The sequence below is a fragment of the Dama dama genome, chromosome 20 (assembly GCF_033118175.1).
Source record: "Dama dama isolate Ldn47 chromosome 20, ASM3311817v1, whole genome shotgun sequence".
NCBI classification, from domain to species: domain Eukaryota; kingdom Metazoa; phylum Chordata; class Mammalia; order Artiodactyla; family Cervidae; genus Dama; species Dama dama.
This window is the reverse complement of record NC_083700.1, coordinates 103,118,488-103,146,150: the sequence shown is the minus strand read 5'-3', so window position 1 is coordinate 103,146,150 and position 27,663 is coordinate 103,118,488. Positions and strand designations below refer to the sequence as shown.

General features: G+C 51.1%; 1 protein-coding gene across 3 annotated transcripts; it reads right to left on the bottom strand.

Annotated features, from left to right (window-relative positions):
- Positions 1–9,382: 9,382 nt before the first annotated feature.
- On the bottom strand, positions 9,383–25,650 carry HEYL (hes related family bHLH transcription factor with YRPW motif like). 3 transcript variants are annotated; one of them, XM_061122303.1, is made up of 5 exons: positions 25,556–25,650; positions 17,320–17,386; positions 16,235–16,318; positions 14,950–15,031; positions 9,383–12,365 (listed from the first exon to the last, which is right to left on the bottom strand). In XM_061122303.1, the coding sequence occupies exons 1-5, from the start codon at positions 25,636–25,638 to the stop codon at positions 11,692–11,694; spliced, it is 990 nt and encodes a 329-aa protein (XP_060978286.1). In that variant the 5' UTR covers positions 25,639–25,650; the 3' UTR covers positions 9,383–11,691. The 3 variants fall into 3 exon arrangements, with proteins under 3 accessions (XP_060978286.1, XP_060978288.1, XP_060978287.1); XM_061122305.1 differs by having other exon boundaries at positions 17,320–17,382; positions 25,556–25,628; XM_061122304.1 differs by lacking the exon at positions 25,556–25,650 and adding an exon at positions 23,926–24,059.
- Positions 25,651–27,663: the final 2,013 nt, after the last annotated feature.

The following is a 27,663-nucleotide window of genomic DNA, read 5'->3' as shown; positions in this document are numbered from 1 at the left end:
ATATATAAAATAAACAACAAGGTCCTGCTATATAGCACAGGGAACTATATTCAATATCCTGTAATAAATCATAATGGAAAACAATATAAAAATATATAAGACTGAATCACTTTGCTATATACCAAAAACCAACACAACACTGTCAATCAACTATACTTCAGTTTTTAAAAAAAAGTGAAAAAAAAAGACAGAGTTATATAAGGTAAGGTAATCATGGGAGTGACACCCACCACTTTTGCCATAGGATGTAGCTTAAACAAGGGGTGACAACTGTCACATTTGCCACATTCTATTGATTAGAAGCAAGTTTTAGTTTCTGCCCACTCTCAAGGGGAGGGGATTATGCAAGAGTCTGGACACCAGGAGACAAGGGTCATGGGGTCCGCTCCATACCTGGTGACTGCAGTGGAGGGATGAACAAGGAGTGAGGTAGTTCAAAGAGGGGGTTTCAGACATGAGGGTCCTTGGGCCCTTGGCTAGGTAGGAAGTGAAGTCAAAGGAGGAAATGACCAAAGACTGGAGACGAGGTGGTGGGGTCAGTGATTTGAAGGCTGTTTTTTAAAGTTTTATTTATTTGTTTATTTTGGTCACACTGAGTGTGGGATCCTAGTTCCCTGAGCAGGACCAAACCTGGGCCCTTGGCAGTGAAAGCCCGTGTCTTAACCCATGAACCGCCAGGGAATTCCCAAAGACCTTCTTAAGTTTGAAAGTTTTCACCACAGGAAGGTTGAGCAGAGGGAGGTTGAGGAGAGATGCAGTGGCTGGAGAAGGACTTGTGTGAAGTCAGGATTTCCCAAAGGAGCCATTTCGGGGAGAGGGTGAGTTCTTGGGGAGCAGGCACTTAGGTAGTGTGAAGGAGGTCATGGAATTGGGGAGGTCCAGATGGCCTCCCTGCTTCTACCCTGGCCCCCTCTAAGTCTGTTCCTAACTGCAGTGACTCCTGATATGCTCGTCAGATCATGAGTCTTCTCTACACTTAACCCTGCCAGGCCTTCCTGCTTCATTCAGAGTAAAATCTAACACCCTTCCGTGACCTGCCTCCCACCATCCTCAGCTACTCTCCCTCCCTCACTGTCTACACTCCAGCTATACTGGCCTCTGGGACTAGCCCTTGATGTACCTGGCCTGAAATGCCCAACTTATTGAAGGCCTCGTGGCTTCCTCCCTCCCTCTAAGTGTCTGTTCAAATGGCCACTCTGGCCTTGCCTGTCCATCCTATATAAAACTGCACCTCTTCCCAATCATTCTCTGCCCCCTTACTTAGCCACCTTATCCCTCTTTCCTATCAAGCATTTCATGTATGTCTTCTTTTTTAAAAAGATATTTTTAGTTATTTATTTGCTGCCCTGGGTCTTAGTTGTGTCACATGAAGCCTTTGTTGTGGCATGCAGGACCTAGTTCCCTGACCAGGGATCGAACCCAGACCCCCTGCACTGGAAGCGCAGAGTCCCAGCCACTGGACCGCCAGGGAAGTTCCGCATGCATGTCTTTGTCCAGGTGTTTATCATCTGTCTCCGTTAAAGAATGTCAGCTCCAGGAATCTAGGGGTTTGTTTTACTCACTGCTGAATCCCAGAACCTAGATGGATGCCTGGTACATGGAGTGTTGTTATGAAGGCAGACAGAGCTGAGGGGTGTCCTGAGGGGTGGCTGAGTTGATACCCATGGGTCTGAGGCCAAAGCATTGAGGTGTAAACCAGGAGCTGTTTTGGAGGCCTGAGCACCACCTCTGATATCTTGAAGGGGTGAACACAGAAGATACGGCACTTGATAGACTGTGGAATTTGGCAGTTAAGAGCTCTGCCACTTAATAGCTGGGTTTCCTGAGAAAGTTACTTAATATCTCTGAGCCTTTGTTTCCTCATCTGTAAAATGGAGATAATGATAGAACCAAAGTCTAAATCATGGAGTTATGCAGATAAACACACACTCTGCATGGAAGGTACTTGGTTAAGGGCCTGCATATGGTACATACTTGGTAGTAACTAGATAATGTTAGATTACTTCTCTGTGCCTGCTTACAATCTGAGGCTTTCCTCTGCTGTCCAAACAAGCTTTGACATTTACTATTATTCCAATCTGGGGCAGATCATTTTACCTGAAATGAGATTCAGTTTCTCATTTGCATCATGGAGATAATAATTCCTGCCCTGACTCCCTTGACCAAACTGTTGAGCGTTGTAAGTGAGGTGATGCGTAGGAAAGCACTTTGAAATGTTTTGTTGATGTGTGACGTAAAGGATCATTGCTTTTCATGCTTGCTGACTGGTTCCCTTCAGGCTTGCTGGAGTTGTAGGCAATGAGTGGTTGGTTAATTTTCAGAAGCTCCAACAGAATACCTAGGGTGCCTGGGATGGGGTGTTGCCACAGTGGACTTCCTTGAGCAGAGGAATGGAATCCAGATTTTGCCCAAAGCCTGAATTTAAATGGCCCTTGTGTGTGTGTGTGTGTTAGTTGCTCAGTCGTGTCTGACTCTTTGTGACCTCATGGACTGGGGCTCACTAGGCTCCTCTATCCATGGAATTCTCCAGGCAAGAATACCGGAGTGGGTTGCCATGCCCTTCTCTAAGGGATCTTCCTGACAGAAGAATCAAGCCCAGGTCTTCTGCATTGTAGGCAGATTCTTTACCACCTGAGTTGTGCTTGGCAGGAAAGAATTTAAATGGCCCTTGGGCTTCCCAGACAGGAGCCAGTGGTAAAGAATCGCCCTGCCAATAAAGGACACATAAGAGACGACTCAGATTTGATCCCTGGGTCGAGAAGATCCCCTGGAGGAGGCCATGGCAACCCACTTGAGTAGTCTTAGGGCTTCCCTGGTGGCTAGGATGGTTCAGAATCTGCTTACAATGTGGGAGGCCCAGGTTCTATCCCTGAGTCGGGAAGAGCCCCTGGAGAAGGGAATGGCTACCCACTCTAGTATTCTTGCCTGGCGAATTCCATGAACAGAGGAGCCTGGAGGGCTACAGTCCATGGGGTCTCAAAGAGTCGGACACGACTGAGGGACTGACACTGCAGAAATAGAGAACAGACCTGTGGACACAGCAGGGGAAGGAGAGGGACACCGCCAGCTCAGGAGCAGCATTGACATCCACACGGCACCGTGTGTGAAACAGCTAGCGGGAAGCGGCTGTATGGAACAGGGAGCTCAGCTCAACGCCCGGTGACAACCTAGAGAGGTGGGGTGGGAGGGAGGCTCCAGAGGGAGGGGGCGTGTGTATACTTATGACTGATTCATGTCGATGTACAGCGGAGACCAGCACAACATTGGAAAGCAACTGTCCTCCAATTTAAAAAAATGGCCCCTGGGCTGAGGGCAGCCAGCTTTCTGAGACTCATGGACTGAACAACAGTCTAGCTTCTCTTAACTCCTACATGCATGCTCAGTCGCTCAGTCGTGTCCTACTCTTTGTGACCCCATGGACTGTAGCCCACCAGGCTCCTCTATCCATGGAATTTTCCAGGCAAGGATACTGGAATGGGTTGCCATTTCCTACTCCAGGAGATCTTCCTGACCCAGGGATTGAACCTGCATCTCTTGTGTCTCCTGCATTTTGGCAGGTGGATTCTTTCCCACTGAGCCACCTGGGAAGCCCTCTTTTAACTCATACATGAAGCAGAAAAGAAGAGTCCGGAGCCTGGATGTCTGTCTTTGGAGACTCAACACCTGGCCCCTTTTCACCTGCCACTGTCAAGTAACTAATGAAGGCATCTCAGAGGCTCTATTCATGAGAGGCTCAACTTAGATAAACAGAACCCACAGCCCTGTGAGACCCAGAGCTCCTGAGCTGGCGGTGTCCCTGGCAGCTGGGAGGACAAAAAAGCACGACAGCCATCTAGGTCAGGGAAGGTGTAAGCATTCGTCCGTGCCTCCTCCCCAAGTGGGAGCCAGGATGCAGAAAGGCCCTTAGGGTTCCGTGTGGTACACAGTCCATCCAGGTGCTGATCGTCAGTCAGCTTGGCGCCCACTGGGCATCCTAGTTGAGCTATTTCAAATCCTGAAAGACGATGCTGTGAAAGCGCTGCACTCAACATACCAGCAAATTTGGAAAACTCAGCAGTGGCCACAGGACTGGAAAAGGTCAGTTTTCATTCCAATCCCTAAGAAAGGCAATCCCAAAGAATGCTCAAACTACAGATTGCACTCATCTCACACGCTAGTAAAGTAATGCTCAAAATTCTCCAAGCCAGGTTTCAGCAATATGTGAACCGTGAACTTCTAGATGTTCAAGCTGGTTTTAGAAAAGGCAAAGGAACCAGAGATCAAATTGCCAACATCCGTTGGATCATCGAAAAAGGAAGAGCATTCCAGAAAAACATTTATTTCTGCTTTATTGACTATGCCAAAGCCTTTGACTGTGTAGATCACAATAAACTGTGGAAAATTCTGAAAGAGATGGGCATACCAGACCACCTGACCTGCCTCTTGAGAAACCTGTATGCAGGTCAGGAAGTAACAGTTAGAACTGGACACGGAACAACAGACTGGTTCCAAATAGGAAAAGGAGTACGTTAAAGCTGTATATTGTCACCCTGCTTATTTAACTTCTATTCAGAGTACATCATGAGAAACGCTGGGCTGGAGGAAGCACAAGCTGGAATCAAGATTGCCAGAAGAAATATCAATAACCTCAGATATGGAGATAATACCACCCTTATGACAGAAAGTGAAGAAGAACTAAAGAGCCTCTTGATGAAAGTGAAAGAGTAGAGTGAAGAAGTTGGCTTAAAGCTCAACATTCAGAAAACTAAGATCATGGCATCCGGTCCCATCACTTCATGGCAAATAGATGGAGAAACAGTGGAAACAGTGGCTGACTTTATTTTTCTGGGCTCCAAAATCACTGCAGATGGTGATTGCAACCATGAAATTAAAAGAAGCTTACTCCTTAGAAGGAAAGTTATGATCAACCTAGACAGCATATTAAAAAGCAGAGACATTACTTTGCCAACAAAGGTCCATCTAGTCAAGGCTATGGTTTTTCCAATAGTCATGTATGGATGTGAGGGTTGGACTATAAAGAAAGCTGAGCACCGAAGAACTGATGTTTTTGGACTGTGGTGTTGGAGAAGACTCTTGAGAGTCCCTTGGACTGCAAGAAGATCCAACCCATCCATCCTAAAGGAGCTCAATCCCGAGTGTTCATTGGAAGGACTGATGTTGAAGCTGAGACTCCAATACTTTGGCCACCTGATGCAGAGAGCTGACTCATTGGAAAAGACCCTGATGCTGGGAAAGATTGAGGGCAGGAGGAGAAGGGGACGACAGAGGATGAGATGGTTGGATGGCATCACTGACTTGATGGACGTGGGTTTGGGTGGACTCTGGGAGTTGGTGATGGACAGGGAGGCCTGGTGTGCTGCGGTTCATGGGGTCGCAAAGAGATATGACTGAGCGACTGAACTGAACTGACCTGGGCATCCTAGGGCAACAAACGCTCCTTTCTTACACTGTGTTTCCTAGCCGATTTCTCCAGGGACCTGGGTCCAGTAGACACAATGCCATTCAGGGGTATCCAACCTACCCCTGTGGAGCCCCTATACCTGGTTCCTCCAACTCAAAGTGAATTGTCTTCCAGATCAAGTGCACACACACACACACAACCAGCCAGGTGGTAGCTACTGATGACCCTGATTCCCACATTCTTTTTAGCCTCCCAGAATAGGAGGTAAGAGTGAAGTGATAGAAACTATCTACCAATATATTTTTTTTTTTTATCTACCAATATTTATTCACACTTATGTCAGAGAATAGGGCAAAAATTCATTTCCCAACCTCCTTCACAGTTCGATGTGGCTATTCATCAATATTCTCACCAGGGAAATGTGGATGGACAGGACACCTATGTGCTACTTTGGGGCCCAGGCTTTAAGTCTGTGGCCACATCTCTGCCAAGTTCTCTTTCCCTTCCTGCTGACTTGAGTTCAGGGAGACCTAGCTTAACAATGCAGGGACAATGCTCTGCAGAATGGCAGGGAATCGTGATGGAAGGAATCTGGACTCTAAAACATCTGCAATGGATATAGCTTCTGGCTGCTCTGGAACAGTCACCAGGCAGTTAGGTGAGAGAGAAACTTCTACCTTCTTCTGTCCATGGAGTTATTGTTGGGCCTCTTTGTTACAGCTGCTGGGCTTTACTCTGACTAGCACAGGGGAAAAGAGCATGGCCAAGCTGAAGGCTTCCCAGGCTAACATGGCAGCCCAATCCACCAGCCACAGAATGGTTTGGGTTTGTGTCATAAGAGGCCACTGGGGAAGGAAGCCGTGTTCCATATTGATTAAGATGGAATCAGATAGGGACTTCCTTGGTGGTCCAGTGGCTAAGACTCTGAGCTCCCAATTCAGAGAACCTGGGTTCTATCTACGGTCAGTGAACTAGATCCTATATGCTACAACTAAGATTCGGTGCAGTCAAATAAATAATTTTTTTTTAAAGATGGAATCAGACAGATCTAGGATTTAATTTTGGTTGAAAGTGAAAGTGAAGTCATTCAGTCGTGTCCAACTCTTTGCGACCTCATGGACTGTAGCCTACCAGGCTCCTCTGTCCATGGGATTTTCCAGGCAAGAATACTGGAGTGGGTTGCCATTTCCTTCTCCAGGATATCTTCGCGACCCAGGCATTGAACCCGGGTCTCCTGCATTGTAGGCAGACGCTTTACCATCTGAGCCACCAGGGAAGTCTAATTTTGGTTAGAACATTCATTAGTATTTTGAACCTTGGATACTTTCACTAACAAATTAAGTCTCAATTTCGTCTGTAAGATGAGGATAATAGAAGCTACTACTATATGAAATATCATTTCATATGATTATATGAGATAATATAGCTCAAGGGCTTGAAGATGTTTGCTGCTATTAATAGGAGCAGGTGATATCCAGATGTGATTTTTCCCACCCTCATTCTCTAGGAAGGAGGGAAGGAAGCTAATGTCTTTTTAAAAGTATTTATTCATTTTTATTTATTTATTTGGCTGCTCTGGGTCTTAATTGCAGCATGTGGGACCTTTTAGTTGTGGCTTGTGGGATCTAGTTCCCTGACCAGGGATTGAACCCTGGGCTTGCTGCAATGGGACCGTGGAGTCTTAACCGCTGGACCATCAGGGAAGTCCCTCTGGAATTAAAAACATTTTTTTGATCCGTGGTTGATTGAATCTGTGGATGTGGAAGCCACAGATATGGAAGGCAACTGTACAAGTCCCTAAAATTTTCAACACATAAAGTATCTACTATGGGCCAGGGACTAGGATGGTGTTGGAGAACAGAGAAATTAAGTTTTGTGGAAATTAAGTCCTTGTGGAAATTAAGTTTTGCTTCACTTTTCAGAGGGCAGCAGCCTTTTCAGGCTCATAAACTGGAATGCTGAGCACCAATTGAGTTGAAATTTACCTTGACCAAGAAGGAAATCCTGATTCTTCACATCATGTTATGGGATGCCCAAATCCCACTACAGGTAAGTTAAACCATCATCTCTGGAGCCTGGACGCTGATGTTTTGAAAGCATTGAGGTGTCTCCAGTGAACAGGTGGCACTGAGTCTGAATACTACTTCTCCCAGTTGTCCACACCATGCCAAACAGAAGTTTCTTAAACAAGGTCTCAGCTTGGCATTCACCTGGCAAAACCTTCCATGTCTTCCACTGCCTACAGGCTGAAATCCAAACTCTGCATGACATTCACAATTTGGATCCAGCCTCTTTCCATTAATAACACTAATGGCTAAAATGGACTGGGCATTTCATACATTTCATACATACCCCTTGGTATTGTACCAAGGACTTTCTGTGTGTTATCCATTCACTTGTCACCTAACCTTAGTAGACTATGTCTTGCCCAGCTTCCATATTATAATAATAAGGGGACATTCCAAGAAAAGCATTTAGCACAGTGGTGTGTAGTTTACTGCTCAGTTAATAGTAGCTATGACAGCTATCATCCTTGTTCTAAAGATGAGAAGGTTCAGGGGTGTTAGGTAACTTGCCTAAGACCACAGTCCTGATAAGTGAACAGAAATGGGGCCTGAACCTGAGAAGTCTGGCTTCAGTGCCCAGACTACCTGTTCTTTCACTCTGCCACTGAGAGCAGTGTTTGTCTCAGGGCATCTTCCAGAGCTGCCCTAGAGGATGTTCCCTTCATGGTTAGAACACCTCCCTTCGTCCTCCTCCAGGAAGGCTTCCTTCCTGCACTTCCTTCCCTCACGAACCCCACTAAGCAGAGGCTGATACCCCTGAGCCTTCTCGACAGACCTCCCTCTCCACTCTCATCCCACCCATCTGTCACTTAGACAGAGGGTGCACCCCCTCTGGGGGACATTGTCCTCGTCACCTCTGGCTCTGCCATGCCTGGCCTGACATGGAGCAGACCTCTGCGAATATTGTCACCGCAAGCCAAATCCATTGAAGAGAACCGGGCCAAGCGTGGAGAACAAGACCTCCTGGCAGAAGTGGCCTGCCTGTTCCCAGCTGTCAGCGTGCGCTCCAGAGCAAGCACGCTCGTGCTTTTCTTTGGCCAGAGTCCCCGCACCATTGGCCAGAACTTCCAGTCCCCTGGCCGTGGCTCTCAATGTGCTCTCCAGCCACCCCCTGAAGTTGACCAGCACGGGGTTCACCCCAGAGGAGCCCGAATCATCCAGTAACACAAGTCTAGAAGATTCTTCACTTCCCCCAGTTCATTTTTTCAACAAATATTGATTGAACCCTGACTTTGAGCCCAGCACCGGGAACTGGATACAGGGTGGAGTGCAAACCAGGCATGGTCCCTGGCCTCTGGAGCTTATGCGCCGGTGGGGGAGACAGTTCACCAGCAAGTAAACACACAAATGGATGTGCAACGGTAAATTCCATACGAGAAAAAATAATAGAGGACTTTGAGATAAGAGTCAAGCCCAGTAGTCAGGGAAGGACTCTCTGAGGAGGTGACATTTCAGCCAAGGCCTCAGGGTATGAAGAGCTTTCAGCCTGCAAAGGGTAGAGAAAGAGCATCCTTGGCGAAGGGAACAGCAGATGCGAAGTGCCAGAGATGGGAATGAGGCTGGAATAAGGAAGAAATGAAGGAAGGCCAGGCTGGGAGTAGCACAGGCAACAAGCTTGAGATTGGTAAGAAAAACGCTAAAAGTAAGTTTGGGACAAGAAGAGCTTGCTTTTTATCCTTAGAATAATAGGGAAGTGGAGTAAGGATGTGAAACCAGGGTTGACATTCTATGGTTTGCATGTTTAGAGCTCTCTCTGGCTGTGCTGAAAATGGACTGGCAAAGCAAGAAGGAGGCAGAGTGACCTTTTGGAGGGCATAGATCTGGGGAGAGGTGCTGTGGCCAGACCAGGGTCGGGCTGTGGGCTCAGAGAGAAGTGGATGGACTCCAGACACGTGTAAGTAGAACTTTGCAGAGGTTTTCAGAAAAGCTAAAAAAAAACTTTATTGAATATGTGTGACAACCCCAACGATGGGGTGGGAGTCAGGGGCACCAGAAAGGTTTGGGAATATAAACAAAGATACACGTGCCCTCAGCCATGGAAACCAATACACATAGTCACCATTTCCCCCACAATCTCTCAGGGAGAATGAACCCCAGAACAACTAAGATGCTGAAGGTTCTGGGTCATTCCTACCTCATTCAATGGTGTCAAATGATTTTTTTGAAACAGGGTATTTGAAATGTGAAAATGTGTTTCCCACTGTCCTGCCCTGCCATCAGGTGTTGGATTCCTGGGCTAGGAGGTGGTCAAACTGCAGGACTGGAGCACTGACCTGATGTCCGGGGCACAGTGAACCGCCACCTGCAGTGGCCAGGGAGGAGGAGGGTACCAGGGAAGAGGGGAGGAGGGGGAGGGGGAGGAGGGCCCTGCCCCTTGTAAGAAAGGTGACGTTGGTCTTTGCCTTCTACCACCACCCTCTGGCCCCTCCCAACTCCCGAGAACCTGCTGACAGCCCTCCCTCCCTGTGTCCCTCAGCAGCAAACCCCGGCCAGGGACCGCTCCCTGAAATGACGCCTCTCTCCACGCAGAAAGAGGTGGAAGACAGCAGAATCTGATCCAACCACCTCACACTGAGGCGTAAAAGAATGCCTTTAGTTCTTTATCCCTCCTTGAGGAATTCACCTTCTCAAAAGAGCTTTCTGGGTCATTTAAATGATCTCTGCTCTCCTACCCACTTGTCTGAAAGGGCCCTTTCTCCCCAGGGCTTTTGCAAACTCTTTTTAAGCCCATGCAGTCTCCCCAAACTCAGCCTCTGGGGAAGGTAGTTCCATCACAGGGTAGGGGTGGGAGACTCTTCCAGGGGTGACATTAGAAGCATTTGATGACTGTGCAGTGAGCACCAACGCCTTGCCAGCGGGAGGGCCCCGAGGCCTTGGATCAGCCTGGCGTTAACCAGCACGGGGTCCTGGGGAAAAGCCAAGTGGTTGGGGCACCCGGAGGCAGTTGAAAAGCAGGTATTTGTCAACAGGCACAGCAGTGTTTCTTCGTTTTAACGACCATCTGGCAGCGCTAGGTGGGCTGTGTGTCAGCTCTGATCCTCCCCATCTTGTTCAGTTTCTGTTGTCCCACTGGGAAAGGTCTCTGGGCCATTTGTTCCATTAGAGGGAAAGTGGCAGGCGGGAACTCGGGAATGCAGTGGCCTTTGGGCAAAGCCAGCCGCGTGGAATCCCAGGTGAAGAGGATCCCAGGCCCTCGACCCACTGCGTGACCTTGAAGGGCCGAGCTGCCTCTGACTGTCCTTCCTCTTGCCCCTCCTCACAGCTATTTTTGTCCAGCCTGACAGCCCTTGGCGATCCCAGCCGTCTGGGCTCCGTGAGCCGGATGCAAAGCAGGCAGCACAAACGTCTGGTGCTGAATCCCAAGAGGATTCCTCTCTGGGCGCCGTCACGTGGGAACGCGGCTTCTGTGCTGTGCATCCGACGGGACCACAGGCCAGGAGGACAGTGACCATGCGGGAGGCAGGGAGCCGGGTTCTCTGCTGCACAAGCCTGGCTCCTGTCTGGGGGCACCATCCGAGGCCTGGGGGTGAGGACACCCAGTCACGGAGCCCAGAGACCTCCCAGCTGTGTGCAGGGAACTGTGATCACCTGGAGGGTGGGTGTCAGCTGGGAAGAGCGTAGGCGCCGGCCCTGCTGGGCTTCCAGTCACCAGTCTCGGCCATGGTGGACAGCAGGTCTGTTCCGGGGTTCACTGGGATGGGGGAGGAGATAGGTGGGCTGGGCAGACAGGGTTCCCAGGAGACGTCTTTGTGGCCCCTGCGCGGTTACTATCTCAGGAAGTGAAACAGACACTATGTCCCGGCCCAGGGGCCTGGGAAGTCTGCAGCCAGGCAGTCACTGCGCCTGGCTGGGGTCTGATCTCTAGGGAAGCAGCACGCCATAGGTCATTGTGCCTTTTAAAGCGTTGTTCCCAGACCTGAGATTAATGCCTACTGCCCCATTTGTTCTCAGGCAGGAAAGGGGTCTGGGCACAGCTTTTGGGGGACTCTCCTGGGACCTCTGTCCAGGGAAGAAATGAGATCCATACTCTGAGATCAGAATAGCTCCAGGAGAAGCTGGGACAAGCAGTGAGGAGGGGAAATGAGCCAAAGGAGGAGGGTTCCTTGGATGGGTGAAGAAGACACCTTCATACATAACCAGTCCAGGAAGCAGAACAGAAAAGGCAACGCCATTTTTAGAGCTCCTAGAAAAAGAACTCTCCTCCTTCCTGGGAGCAAAGCCAGCTCAGAAAGCCCCGACTTCAGTGATCTCGGAGACCCAGGAGCGGCAGAGCATAGCTCCTGGTGGCCTCCCAGCTGGCCCCGGGGAAGAAGGTCTGGGGGCAGGAACAGCCACATAAGCAGGAGACCCCACCACGCCAGGGGGGACAGGGGAAGGAGACCGAAGGAGGGGTGCCACGTGGCTGCTCCTGGCGGCCCTGCCACCAGGGGCCGCAGGCAGGGGGGCAGCTGGCCTCTCCAGGGGGCGGGCCCTCCGGGCAGAAGATGCCCCTCGACTGGGCAGCAAATTCCTCCGGGCTGGCAGGATGGCGCCAGCAGCTCTGCGCAAGGGGGCTGCTCGGAGGGCCGGGATGGGGTAAGCCAGAGGGGAGGCATTGGGAAGCACGGGGCCGGGCACCCTTCCTAGGATGGCGAGCTGGTTGCTCGGGGCAGAGAGCCCGGGGCAGCTGTGGAAGAAGGACCAGGGCCAGGCAGGGAAGGCCAGGGGGCCGGCAGGCGTGGGTGAAGGCTCCATCTCGGCTGCATAGCTGTTGAGGTGGGAGAGAAGGCGGATCCGCACTGGGTCTGCACGGCTGCTGGGTCCTTCCAGGACCCCCAGGTACCTGATGACCTCGGTGAGGCACTCCCGAAAACCGATGCTCCGAAAGTCGACCGCCAGGGCTCGGGCATCAAAGAATCCTGCAAAGTGAGGCACGATGAGGGCATGCTGGGCAGGGGACAAGCACGGAGCCTGAGATCAGGCTGTCCTGAGTTCTGAACCTGCTTTCCTCACTCACCCGTGTGTGACCTTGGGCAGGTCACCTCACCTCTCTGAGACCCAGTCTCCCCATCTGTAAAGTGGGAGTGGTAAAGAACCTGCCTGCCAATGCAGGAGACACGAGTTTGACCCCTGGGTCAGGAAGATCCCCTGGAGGAGGAAATGGCAACCCATTCCAGTATTCTTGCCTGAAAAACCTCCATGGACAGATGTGCCTGGTGGACTACAATCCATGGGCTTGTAAGAGTTGGATACAAATGAGCACAGGCACACATGTACACACATCTGGGGTTGAGGAGGTGAGGTCTGAGGGCCAAACAAATTCACTAACCAAAGCATTGTAGAATATATTGTTTTCATCATAACTCATGATTAACGCAAAGAAGAAACTCTGTGGCCAAGATAACTTCATTTAAGCAGACGCTTGCCAGGTGTGAAAGGGTTGTGCACATGGAGGTATGGAACAGCCCTGAGGATGGGGGTGGATGCTGGGAGGTGCTGGTAAGAGCCATCAGAGCCGGAAGACTCTTTGGAGAGGGGAGTGGAGAGTAGCGATGAAGCATGAGGTCTCTGCAGGCCAGTTGCTTGAACATGGACTTAACCAGCACCCTAACTATGGACAAGATTCTCAATCTTTCCATGCCTCAATTTCCTGAGCTGTGAAATGGGCATGTAACAGTACTTGCTACATACAGAAGGGAGGACAAAATGAAATGGTGCACAGAAATACCTAACAAATGAAAAGTGAACTATCATTTATATGACTGGTTTGGCCCCCATAGGTATTCGAGTTTGCTTCCCATCACAAAGTGCAGTCTAGAAAGCAGGATCCCACCCTGGACCTCAGCTGCTGCCCTCAAGCCAGGCACCCTGTTTTGGAGGCCTGATAATCAATTTCAGGTGACCAGGGGGACTGCCAGCAAGAGTATTCATATTCTCACTGCCTCTCCACTCCTGCCCCTCTCTCAGTCACCTTCTGGGCAAGGATGGAACAGCCCTGGTGAGGACTGGCCTCATGATCATGGCAGCAAATATCAGTTCCCTGGTTCACGGCTGAGGCCCCCACAGAGGGACAGCTTGGCAGGAGATGATGTTTGGAGCCAGGCCTCCCTGGAGGCAAGACCTGGCTCTGGTGTCTACTTAGTTGTGCAACTTTGAGCAAATCAAATCGCCTCTCTGTTCACTGTTCTTTTTTCACTAACATTTGCTGGGTTCTTCCTAAGTACTTAATTTGCACTAGCTAATTTGAACCTCATAAAAACTGATCATTATTCCTATTTCAGAGGTGAGGAAACTGAGGAATAAAGGGCTTAAATCAATCATCTAAGGTCCTAAAACTAGTAAGCCATAAAGTCAGTGTTCAGATCCAAAGTCAGTGCTCTAAGGCACAATTCTCTCTCTTTCCATCAGCCCTTAGCCAGAAAACAGAGAGGACAACACCACCCACCCTCGAGATTCTTATGAGAATCAAATGAGATAACATTAGAGAAAGCATTTTTAAAACTATAAAATGATGCCAAAATATTAGTCACTATTTTTCTTTAAATTGGATGAATATAAATGTAGCTTGAACTATGTCCTCCCTTGGTTGATTAGAGGCAGTTTCCACTGTCAGCCATGCATTTCTTTGGTGGAAGTTTTCCAAGTGACTACTTGCAGCAGGGTCATCAGGCATGCTTGCTAAACTGGCAGATTCTTAAACTCCAATCCAGACCTACTGCCTTGGGACCGCTGGAGTGTGATTCACGACTCTGCCTGCCCCCACATGACACTACTGCACACCAAGGCTTGAGAGGCACCAGGCTGGCTCCCTTAAAATGCAACTGTTTCCTTGATAGGTAGCAAGTTAAGGTTTCAGGGCTTAAGTCTTCACAGACAAGGTCTGTGGCGCTTTCACAGTTTCCCAATGGTGAAATTATGAAAACACCCAGAGCAGCTTCAGAATTTCCATTTGTCCAGAAGTCTTTTAAAAACCACAGTTTCGTGACTTTTTTGTAGTGGACTAGCTCAAAATAACAGGATGAATTACATTTGCATCTTACTACCATCCCACAACTGATCTTTAACTGTGAGTGTGACATGTTCCCCCGCAACACCACCAAGATCACAAGAGTCCAGAAGCCTAGATCAGTGGGTCAGCACACCAATGAACCGCCATAGCTAAAAATCTCCCACTGGATTGCAGTGAGAGTGAACTCATTCCAGCTGATGCTTAACGAGGCCCTGGCAGAAGGGAGGGACCAGTAGTCTGTTATAGAAGAGTTCCTCCAAGGTTCAAGGTTGGCAGGAGTAGAGCTGAAGAAAGGGCAGGACACAGGGAAACAATGAAAGCAGAGAGGGTGATGCCAAAGGAAGAAGAGAGACAAGCTTTGCTTCAGCCCCTCTGTGAACTGTGAGCTCCACGAGGGCAGGGACCGTGTCCGCTTTGCTCACCACTGTATCCCCAGGGCCCAGCCCCCAAATACTGGCTGTAGGAATGACTCTGGGAGAGTGTAGTATCCGTACCTGTGCCTCCAGTGGCGTGGAGCATTTTCAAGTGATCTACCGTCATCTGCAGGACCTCGGCTTTCTCCAACTTGGAGGAGCCCTGTGTGTACAGAAGAGCGATGGTCTTTAGCTGACCTCTGTCACTCACCTCCCCTGCACAGGGTAATCAACACTCACTGCCTCAATTTTCTCCTCTTCCTTCAGCTCCACCAGTGCCTGAAACTGGGCTTCTGTTTTGGCCAAGCCTTCCAAATCTAAGATTCTCTTCGGTTCTCATTTTAGCCTGCTTTACCCATCAGTTCCTGAACGCCCTCCTCCCGTCTTCTTGCTCTAACTGACCCTTAAAACGGTGGTGTTCCCAGTGGGTGATGGCCCACTTTTCTTGTTCTGTGCACTCTCCTCAGAGGGTCCCCTCTACCTCCGTGGCTTCAGGCACCATCACCAGAATGTCACTCCTGCATACCCACGTGCCTCCTAGACCAGCTTTACCAGAAATCCAACTTCACACTCACTACACACACACCCAAGATCGGGCTCATCATCTTACCCCAAAGCACCTGCTCTTCCTTCATTCTCTCTTGGGGAATGTTTCTGCGACTCCAGCATCATCTGGTCTCCCAGGTGAAACCTAAGGGCTGGACTCTCCATGAGAGTCCCTTGAAGGTAGGTACTAAGTCTAGTTCATGGCTGGGCTTGTGAACGTTTTAATAAAGGTCGGTGGAACGACTGACTTGTTCCCCCCAGCAGAAAGGAAGTCACAGGACCTATGACCGTGCCGGGGTGCATACGGTGAGAGTCTTTGAGGTTGTCTGATTGACTCAACTGTCTGACTCTCCACTGAAGTCCCTCCACCCCAGCATGTTCAATGACAGCCTTACTCCCCAAGCAGCCTGTTCTACTTTCACATAGCTCTGGAAATGTCAGTAGTGCTGAGGGACAGGGCACTGTAGGATCACACAGTCTGTGTTCCAGTTCCACTCTGCTATTTACTAGTTGTGTGATCTGGAGTATGGAGTAAGTTACTTCACCTGTGTTTCAATTTCCTCACCAGTGCAATGGGCATCATAGTCTCAATCCTTCAGGATCGTTCTGAGGATTCAATTCAATTAGATGATGAACATAAAGCCACAGCCCCTAAGACACCTCAGTCAATATGAATTTCCATTCCTTATTCCTGGCCATTGACAGGCACTTCACGGCACTTCAGGCAGCTGCCACCAATCAATAAGAGATGCCATGAGAAGTGAATCCTATCTGCAACCCACACTGTACTTCCTCAAGCACATTCAGCAGCGTCACATACCTGCTTCTCAAAGGCAGTGGGGACCAAGCGCCGCAGTTCAGAAAGGCTGCTGTTGATACGGTCCCGGCGCCGTTTCTCTATGATCTAAAAAGCAATGAGGAAAGAAACAAAAACCAAGTAGGCACTCCATCACAGTTTCCAACATGTTTTGATGGGCACTGACTCATATCTTCCTTCACAATATTCCTGTAAGGGCGATAAATCCATTCTCACATTACGGAGGAGGAAAATAAGGCTCAGAGAGGGGCAGCAATTTGCTTAAGGTCAGACAGCAAGGAAGTTCAAGGCTGGGAATAGAACTTAGATCTCTTGATCTGAGGAGTGGTATTCAACACATTTAACCGTTGATACAACAGGGTACCAATCAATTAGAATACAGACACCAACCACAGCCCCAGAGCAGACCCTGGAGACCTCTGCTGGGCCAGGGAGACCCCCTTGAGTTGCTGGGTCATGAAGTCAAGGGCTGGCTTGGCTAGGCATGGCTCTCTCCAGCTGGGAAGGCCTTTCATTCCCAAGAGCTCATTCTCAGCTCATGATACTGGTAGCGGAATGCTTATCTCAGGATAGAAATAATGACGCCCATTTTACTGACAAAGAGAATGAGGCTGGATGGAGGAGGTTTTTTGGTTAGTGAGTGGTGGGGCCGATCTCTGCTGGATTCGGGGTCTCTGGACTTCCAGGACAGAAGCATCGCTACATCCTTCTTCTGTCCCCCTAACTCACCCCTCAGCACACTGGGAAGGAGTGAAAGTTCTGGGCTCAGAGAGAAGTGGGGAAGACTGGGATAAATAATAAAGGCTAGTTTGCGTGTCACCTTTTGTTCTGAGCACATTAATTAATTCACTTCAAAACAGCCCTTTGAGGAAGGTACCGTCATGATCAGTTACACAGATGAGAAAATGAGGCACAGAGAGGTTAAGCGGCTTGCTCAAGGTCACTCGGCTGGCTACTGGCAGAACGGGCACTTGAACCCTGACAGCATCGCGTCCCTCGCGGTGTTTCTGACCAGGGTTCTCTGGGCCAGGCCCCTGGGAACTCAGGGCAAACCTCTGTTCCGCAACTCTGCTGAGAAAGATACTCACCCCTCTGCGTTTCTTCCTGGCTTGCATTTGTGAAGGGCTGGGGGTGGACAGCGGCCGGGCCATCTGGCTGGAGAGGAAGAGAAAGGCCGATTTTTTAGAGGACCATCTCCCTGGCCTGGGCTGACCTCGGAGCCGGCTGTGGGCGGGCACAGCCCCCTCCCAGAGCCGAGGTCTCCCAGGCCCGGGGGGAGGAGGCGCAGGGCAGGCGTGGGTGGGGACGCTTTCTCTCCCATTCTCCCCGGGGGCTCTTTTCTCCTTGGGCCAACTCCTCCCCTGCACTGAGCTTCCTGTCCCAGAGTGGCCGGCGGCTGGGGCCATGGGATGGGGGGCTTGACTCGCGCCCGAACCTGACCCGCTGGGCCTCGGCCCGTGCCCCTCGCCCTCGGGAGAACCGCACCCCGGCCAACCGGCTCCTGCAACCCGATCCCCCGGGCGGGGCGGGCGAGGGCACGGGCGGCGGCGGCGGCGGCGAGGCCGGGCCGGCGGGTTGGGTTTCAGAGGGAGCCGCTGGGAACGAGCGTGGAAAGAACAGATGCCGCCGCTTCCCACGGGCCGGGCGCGCCGGCCGCCCGCCCTCCGCCCGGCCTGCAGCTGCCGCCTCCTCCCACGCTGCGCGGCCAGGCCGAGGGGGAGGCAGCATCTCGGTCACAGGCCCCTCTCGGACTCTGGGGACGCGGCCCCGGCCTCCCCCAAAAGCCCTAGCCTCGCATCGCTTTTGGCCTCCAGTCCGCCGGCCGCCGGGGCTGACTGAAGGATGGATGTCCGCTTGCACCCTAGGAGTGCGAGGGCTCAAGCCCTCTGGGGCTATTTCTGCCCGTCTGACTGATATTCTCCTCAGCCCAACTGCTTGCCGTCTTAAGGGTCTCCTGCTTCAGAGGCTCTCCTGAAGTGAAGGGGATTTGCTGGGCTGCACTTAGGATCATTCACTTGGCCAACATGCCAGCGGCCCCACTCAGACCCAGGACTAGACTGAATGCCCTCGGCCAGGCCCCAGACCCCAGCTCCCATTGAGGATATCACAGCCACAAATAACTGCAGACAAGGGGACTCCCCTGCTATTTCAGACACACATCTGAACAGGAACCCAAGAGCTCCTCTCCACCTAAAACCTCCCCGCACCCCCATGCGGGTTCTCATCTCACCAAAGGCACACATCTCCCATTTCTGCAAGGTGGGCACTCAACCACCATCTTTGATTCCTTCTCTGTCCTCACCTATCCCATGAAAACCTGCCCATTCATGTCCAAAATATATTTCACACCTGTCCCCCTTATCTCTATTGCCAATCTTAGGACCAAGCCTCCATCACCTTTCTAGTCTGCTGGAGTCCATGGTATCCTACTACCCCCTACAAGCAGGCAGAGTGATCATCTATATGCTGGGACCTCCTTGGTGGTCCAGTGGTTAAGACTTTGCTTTCTTATGTAGGGGGTGCAGGTGTGATCCCTGGTCGGGGAAGCTAAGATCCCACATGACTCGTGGCCAAAAAACCAAAATATAAAACAGAAGGAATTACATATACATTACCGTATGTAAAATAGATACCCAATGGGAAGTTTCTGTATACCACAGGGAACTCAACCTGTGACCACCTAGAGGGGCAGGATGGGGTAGGGGTGGGGTGGGGTTAGGTTCAAGAGGGAGGGGAAATAGGTATACTTAACAGCCGATCAGTGCTGTTGTATAGCAGAAGCCAACACAAAATTGTAAAGCATTTATCCTCCAAATAGATTAACAACAAAAAAACCCAGAATTGTAACAAATTCAATAAAGAAGTTAAAAAAAAAAAGTCTTTAGTATTTCCCTGGTGATCCAGTGGTTAAGAATCCACCTGCCAATGCAGGGGACACGGGTTCGATCCCTGCTCGGAGAAGATTCCTGTGTACCACAACTACTGAGCTTGAGCACTAGAGCCCTTGCTCTGTAACAACAGGGGTTATTGTGGTTGTGCTGGGCTCAGTCGTGTCCGACTCTTTCCGACCCTATGGACTGTAGTCCACCAGGCTTCTCTGTCCCTGGAATTTTCCAGGCAAGAACACTGGGATGGGTTGCTGTTTCCTATTCCAGGGGATCTTCCTGACACAGGGATCGAACCCACATCTCTTACATCTCCTGCACTGGCAGGCAGATTCTTTACCACCGGGCCACCTGGGAAGCCAGTAACAAGAGAAGCCACCACAATAAGAAACCCGAGTCCTGCAACCGGAGAGTGGCCCCCACTCACTGCAACTAGAGAGAGCCCATGTGCAGCTTCGAAGGCAGAGCACAGGGAAAAATAAATAACTTTTTTTAAATCTTAAAAAAAAAAAATCAGATCATGTCACTCTCTTAAACTCCTCAGGGACTTCCCAAAGATCAAGGCCACCATCTGTCAGGTAGCCCAGCTGGCCCCTGTCACCTCCTAAACGCAACTCTTTTTGCTCTGTAGGCTCCAGCTTGTGAATGCACTAACCCTTTCTTGTGGCGTCACATACTGTTTCCCTGGTCCAGCCCCTCTCCTCACCCAACCCCAGTCCCTTTGCCTAGGAACTTCTAGCACCTTTCAGATCTCAACTCAAATGTCAACTAACTGGGGCAGTCTTTTCTGACATCACCCCTCCCACCTGATATTTGATTGTCTATCTCTCCATGAAGTCCATAAGTTCCATGAGGCCATGAACCATGTCTGTCTCATTCAAAGTTGTACCCGGTACTCAGCAAATCCTGGAACATGACAGAGCCCATGGTTGAGCTCTGCCTCCTGCCCTCGCCTTTGGCATCACTGAAGGACACAGAGGTGACACCATAAAATCGACGTCTTAGACCTTCATGAAATGGCATATGTGGCTTGCCCGGAGGGTTGCAGCCCACTTGACAATCCTCTTGGCATTAGAGGTTGGATCATTTTCATCACTGCTCAAAGAGAGAAGGTTGCAGGGAAGACCAGATCAACATTTGCCAAACCTTACTGCTATGGCCCTGGCTTTGTCCAGCTACATCTGGAAAAGGCTATTTCCATCCAAACATCTGGACAAGAACATAAGGCCGGTGAAAACTCCTGGGAGGGATGGCTCAGCAAACTAGGCCGAGGGCTCAGGGGGCCAGATCCTGAGATCTGTAGGGCGGCTTGTTTACAAAGCTTCACTCAGGACAAGCCGCAAGAGCCAAGGTCTACTAAGAAACATGGCCTTTGTCCCTCCAGGGTGGGTGAGGTGTCTCCAGGAGTATTGGGTTAGCAATGTGCGCGTCACTGCCTCTCAGCCTGATCCCTCCTCAGGGACCATCTGTTGGAGGCTGACACCCCCCTTTCAGGGGAGCTCAGCCATCCCTTTTCCCACCCTCCTGGTTCTCTGCATCCCTCTCCCTCCACTCTTGTATCCCACACGCATGTCTCACATCACAGCTTTCCAGGCATCTCTACAGGTATTAATACTCCTCTCCTTTGAAGGAGAGCCCATTTCACCCGGGCGTCACCACATGTATTAATACGTCTCTCCTTTGAGGGACAGCCCCACTTCACCCGGGCGTCACCACACGTATTAATACTTCTGTCCTTTGAGGGACAGCCCCACTTCACCCGGGCGTCACCACACGTATTAATACTTCTGTCCTTTGAGGGACAGCCCCACTTCACCCGGGCGTCACCACACGTATTAATACTTCTCTCCTTTGAGGGACAGCCCCACTTCACCCGGGCGTCACCACACGTATTAATACTTCTCTCCTTTGAGGGACAGCCCCACTTCACCCGGGCGTCACCACACGTATTAATACTTCTGTCCTTTGAGGGACAGCCCCACTTCACCCGGGCGTCACCACACGTATTAATACTTCTCTCCTTTGAGGGACAGCCCCACTTCACCCGGGCGTCACCACACGTATTAATACTTCTCTCCTTTGAGGGACAGCCCCACTTCACCCGGGCATCACCACACGTATTAATACTTCTCTCCTTTGAGGGACAGCCCCACTTCACCCGGGCGTCACCACACGTATTAATACTTCTGTCCTTTGAGGGACAGCCCCACTTCACCCGGGCGTCACCACACGTATTAATACTTCTCTCCTTTGAGGGACAGCCCCACTTCACCCGGGCGTCACCACACGTATTAATACTTCTCTCCTTTGAGGGACAGCCCCACTTCACCCGGGCGTCACCACACGTATTAATACTTCTGTCCTTTGAGGGACAGCCCCACTTCACCCGGGCGTCACCACACGTATTAATACTTCTGTCCTTTGAGGGACAGCCCCACTTCACCCGGGCGTCACCACACGTATTAATACTTCTCTCCTTTGAGGGACAGCCCCACTTCACCCGGGCGTCACCACACGTATTAATACTTCTGTCCTTTGAGGGACAGCCCCACTTCACCCGGGCGTCACCACACGTATTAATACTTCTCTCCTTTGAGGGACAGCCCCACTTCACCCGGGCGTCACCACACGTATTAATACTTCTCTCCTTTGAGGGACAGCCCCACTTCACCCGGGCGTCACCACACGTATTAATACTTCTCTCCTTTGAGGGACAGCCCCACTTCACCCGGGCATCACCACACGTATTAATACTTCTCTCCTTTGAGGGACAGCCCCACTTCACAGATGAGGATGCCGAGCACGGGGAGCTACGGCAGCCTGCCCAGCCTATGCAGCTGCTGAGGAGCAAAACACGCATGGGAACCCATGTCTTCTGGCTCCAAATTCAGCATTGTTTTCCCTCCTAATTCCTACTTCCTGTCTGTCTGAATAGCCCTCCAGTCCCCTTAGCCGAACAGCTCCCAAGAGCCCAGCCAGAGCGAGTTCTTTTCCAGGCTGTGATCTGGCCCTGACACTGGGAGAGGGTGGGAGAGCTTCTTGACTGAGAGCTTGGAAATAAGGCAGATTTTCAGGGGCCCAGAGAAAATACATTGAGTCCCAAGATCAGCTCCATGGGCATCAACGGATCCCTAGCCAGAATTCTGGGGTGGTCTCTTGAGGGAGAGGCAGCTTTCCAGGTGGTCTGGCCACCAGTCATGACCACCCTCAGCGGTCAGCCTCAGTTCCTCTTAGGGAAGTACCCTGAGGAGCCTTTGCAGGTGACCCCGTTCATTTTCCATCAACCAGAGGCAGACTCACAATGTCTTCAGTGAAAGGTTTTCAGAGAGCATTCAGCTCACTTGTAAAATGTGGAAACTCAGAGAGGGGAAGGTATTTGCTCCAGGACACACAGCAAATTAAACGAAATTCCAGAGCTGAAGCCAAGTCTACTGGTTTTTCATCCAGTGCTCCCCACGTAGTCATCATCCCACCGTGTATACGTCATAGCCAGTACTTCCTGTTCTAGACAGCATTTCCACGTTTGCTTGTTTCATTTATCATACAATAGCTCTGTGAATTAAGTATTGGGGCCATTTCACGCTAAGGAAAAATAATCATTTGGTAGCTGGAGGGAGAGAGACACAAAGTCCAGTCTACAGACATCCAGGCTTTTCATTAGACCATGCTGCTTCATGAACATGGCACCCTTCAACTGAACAGTGACCCCTTAGCAGTTTTTAAAAACTTAATTAATTAGGCTGCGCTGGCTCTTCATGACTCACAGGGGATCTTTCCTTGAGGTGCACCGACTCTCAAGTTGTGGCATGTGGGCTCAGTAGTTGTGGCCCATGGGCTTAGTGGCTCCACTGCATGTGGATCTTAGGGATCTTAGGTCCCTGCCCATGGATCTAACTCATGTTTCGTGCATTGCAAGGGGGATTCTTAACCACTGGACCATCTGCCCTAGAGAGCAGTTTTATCTGGAAGTTGCCTTGTGTCAAAGCAAGAAGTTGTATGCCTTAAGTCCATTACCCTATCAAAGCCTCATCCTGTGAGGTAAGATATTAGCATCCCCATATTGTAAGGGAGAAAACTGGGATTCAGAAAGGGGTAATCACTTGCCTAAGTTAATGGTGGTGAGAGTCACATACAAGTCTGTCTGACTTCAAAGGCCATCATGTGCCTCAAATCATGTAGAAACAACCCATAGACCCTGAACCAGTGCCTGACATGTGGCAGGCGCTCATTAAATTTTTGCAGAGGGGGAGGGGAGAGGTATATTCTCAGTTTGGACTCACGGGTGTCAGGGGGCTGGGTTCAGATAGGAGCTCTGAGGGTGATTCTCACATGTGGGGCAGGACACGGCCACCAGGTGGACACCCACAGTGACAGTGGAACACACCCTGCTCTTTACTCTGAGTGGGGAGGGGTTTGAGCCCTGCCTCTGACCCTGGGGAGAGGCTGGCTGCTTCAGTCCCGTGGCCCTTGCCACTGTTTATCTGGCTTTCTTTGTCCATGGAGCTCTTCTTCTCTGAGAGTTCCCTGAGGGCAGAAGCTGAGCAGGATACATCTGGGCCCCCCACACCCAGCCCAGGGTCTGGGCCACAGCAGGCATCGTTCAGCGCTCCCTGAATTGAAGCATTGATGTCTGCTGGGGGGAGGGCCTTTTGGTGAGTGCTACAAAGAGGGGTCTATAAGTCCGCCTCTGCCAGATGTCCAACTGCTTTCTCTCCTCTGAGAGGGTCTGCTCGCCAGAGAATCTAGACAGTCTCAAAAAATGGGGTCTGGTTGAAAGGACAAAATGTTGTATAGGAAAAAACTACATACCGATCCTTTATGCCATAGTCCAAACGCCACTGCCTTCAGGAAGCCCTCCTTGCACATTTGGTTGTGAGTGACCTCTCCCTGTTCAGGTGCCCTCACAGCCCACAGTCTGTCTCTCCTTCCACCTTCCATCCTACCCATGGACTTTGTGTGACCTGGCAGGTCACTGACCAGGCTGCAAATTCTTGGGAGGACAGAAGCCAGCTCCCATTGGCCTAGCTCTCTGACACCAATTTCACGCCTCTGATTCATGAAGACCCAATGACACTGAGCTTCAAACCCCTCCCCCCAACCCCCCACACATGGCATTGGTCCCTTCCCCTGCTCCCAGCAGGCACAGACTCAGACAACTGATTCTTTAAATAGCAGTTTCTGCTAAACAATTTTTAAAGGCTAGTAAGTTGCATAGGGAATTGTATTATATACCCCAAAACCTCATGAACAGGAAATTACCTCCTATTATAAGCTAGAAATAATTGGAAGGTGGTGGCCCTTTATTGGGCTTGTGATTGAAAAGGATCCCCTGGTCTCAGAAAACTGGAGATCACTGAGATTATGACATACTCTCAGAAACATCCCTAAGAATGAACGGAATCCCCTTTGCAAATCTAGTCTAGAGATTCAGGTTTAGATGAACCATGAGGGACCAGATAGGCCTCCCTTTTCTACTCCTTGTTCTCCTTTATTTCCTGACGAGGAAACAGGCTCTCAAAGGGAAAGCAATGGCCCAAGGTCAAACGGTGAGTTGGTGGCAGATTTGAGGCTAGGACTCAGGCCTGCAGGCTCCTAGTCAGTCCCCGCTGCTCTTTCAAGTTCTGGGTATCACATATTGAGTGCCTGATACCAATTAAGCATTGGCTACATGCTGGGCTCTGTGTGAAGCCTTTGACATAGGTTATCTCATTTGGTTTTCCTAATAATCCTATGAGATCAGTTCTACTATTTATACCCATTTTACAGATGAAGAAACTGAAACTTAGCTTGTTCACAGAACTGGGATGTAGCAGAGCTTTTACAAGTCTAGTTTGTTCTATAGGTTTGACAACAGGTCTGAAAATGTACCAAGAGTTGAAAGACATTGGCAAGAGGATGATGTGGTAGAAAGGACACTGGAATCGAATGGAGTCAAGGCCCTTGCATTGACCACAGGCAAGTCACCGATTATTGTCTTCAATATTAAAACCTTAATTGCAAAGTCCAATTTGCTCAAGAGGGATTTTCTTCCCCTGGAAATTTTTCTCTGTGTGTGTAGTATATGAAAAGTGCACCCAAGCTAGAGTAGAATTAAGAAGGTGTGGTTACTCTTCATAGCCACTGCATTCTGGACCAGGGGGTGTGATACCAACAGCCCGGGAGAGTTCCTAAGATCTTCAGGGAAAGTCCCTGCCAGTAGCCTCACCTGGGCACTTGGAAAGACATTGCCAACCGGACCTCTGACCCCGAGCTGAACTCTCCCTCCATGAAGCATCCCTAGCCCTGAACCGCGGAGAGGGCTCGGGATCTCGGATACTCGTGCGCCTAACAGTGGCGCCACACCTGCGTCGCCCCAGGATTCGCCCAGCGCTCGGCAGTCCGTCGGGCGGCTTCCCAGCCGGCTCGCCCCCGCGCGCTCTGCACCCCCAGCCCGCCTTACCTCAGCTCGCCTTCGCGGCCCACGTCGATGGGTCCGTCGGACTCGCTGTCGGAGCCGCTCGGCTCCCGGGGCCGCTTCATCATGAACGCGGGCTGCGCGGGTCTCCGCCGGGAGGCGCGGGCGGCGAGCCGGGAAGTCGGGCCCCGCCCCGGCCCCGCCCCGGGGGCGCTGCCGCCGCCCTTTCCCAGGGCCCTTTCCTGCGCCGCAGCCCCGGGCGCCCCCTCGCCCCCGCCGTGACGCGCTGGCCGAGCCGTGGGAAGGCCCCGGGCGGTCGCCGCCCCCGCCGACGGCTGGGAGGTCCGGCTCCTCTCCGCCGCCTCGGCCGCAGCGAGCTGGGTGGCCTTGGGCAGGTGCCCTTGGAGGCCCCCGGGGAGTCCAGGGGGTCCCCGTCTGGCCCTGGTTCGCCCTGGGGCGCTGCTGACTCCGCGATGCCCCAGACTGCAGAGGTCTAGTCGTGCTGGGGTCCTGGGAGCGGCAGACACATCCGGTTTGGGGAGGCTGATGGGGGTGGCGGTGGCCTGATCCTCGACCAGAATCCGCCAGCAGATTCTCCAGAAAGGGTCGAGAACAAGTGTAATGTGGGATGGGGTGGCGGCTGTCATCCCCAAAAGGATGGCCGTAGTTGTGGCTGCACCACCTGAGCAGGACCGGCTCTGGCCAGATGCCTGAGGACCTGTCTTGGTGGTGGGGGCGCTGGGTGTCCCTGGGAATCAGTTCACCAGAGGCCGAGCTGTCTTGGGAGGCCAAGAAGTCTCCGAGAAGGCCCATTCCTGAAGCGATGCCTCAAAAGGGAGTGGGTGGCAGTCTCCAGCCTCCCTTCCTGGGACTCCCCTACAACAGACCAAACTCGGCAGGGGCTCCTACTGCTCTGCCCCTCGGAAGGGAGACTCAAGGATCAGAGGATTGATCCCTCAAGGGTCAGAAGGAAACAGAATGGGGCATCCTGGAAGGTGGACTTCATGAGCAGGGAGGAGGAGGAGACATGAAGGCCATCTCCATGTGGTAGGTCAGACACCAGCGAAGTCCTTCCCTTTGACTCACCCACCAGGACACAGAGAAAGCCACTCCCACCCCCGCCCCACTTGGGAGAGTGGGGTTGGTCATCTGAGAATAACTGCACTTTCACTCCCACAGCACGACCTGCTTGGGGGCACTTGATTATGGTGGGGGAACGAAACAATCCCATGGCCCCTTCCACACATGACCACAGACATGATCTCGTGGCCAGGTACACAGACACGGGCTTCCCTGATGGCCCAGCGGGTAAAGAATCCACCCGCAATGCAGGAGACACAGGAGACATGGGTTAGATCCCTGGGTCAGGAAGATCCCCTGGAGGAGGAAATGGCAACCCACTCCAGTATTCTTGCCTGAAAAATCCCATGACCAGAGTAGCCTGGTGGGCTGCAGTCCAAACGGTTACAAAGTTGCATGTGACTGAGCAGCTAAGCACAAATACACAGACCAAGCACTGCAGACACACAGATACCCAGCTGGCATGCACAGTCAGAACCCACAGCCTGGGCTTCCTCGGGAGGCCCTAGTGGTCACACCAGCCACACCTGTGGACTCTCTTCTTCCAGATGTCCTTGGCACTCACATAGCTTCCATGGGCATCCACTAGTGGAATGGAAACCTCAACCAAAAGGGAAGGTTTGCAGCAATAACATGTTGAGATTTTATAATCTTTTAAACATATTGGATTAAATAAAACATTAAAAATTAACTTGTCTTTTTAGTTTGGGTTTGTTTTTTTTTTAATGTGGCTACTGGAAAAATTTTAATTGTATGTGCTGCTCCCTGTTCTATTTCCATCTGACAGTGCTAATCTAGTACAGGTTTTCTTTCTTTTTAAAAAGTATTTATTCTTTTGGCTGCACTGGGTCTCAGCTGTGGCACTCAGGATCTTGTCTTCATGCAGCACACAGGATCTTTAGTAGAGGCATGCAAACTCTTAAGTTATGGCATGTGGGAATCTAGTTCCCTGACCAGGGACTGAACCCAGGCCCCCCTGCATTGGGAGTGCAGAGTCTTAGCCATTGGGCCACCCTAGGACAGGGTTTCTTGACCTCAGTCCCACTTGACATTTTGGGCTGGAAAGTTCTTTA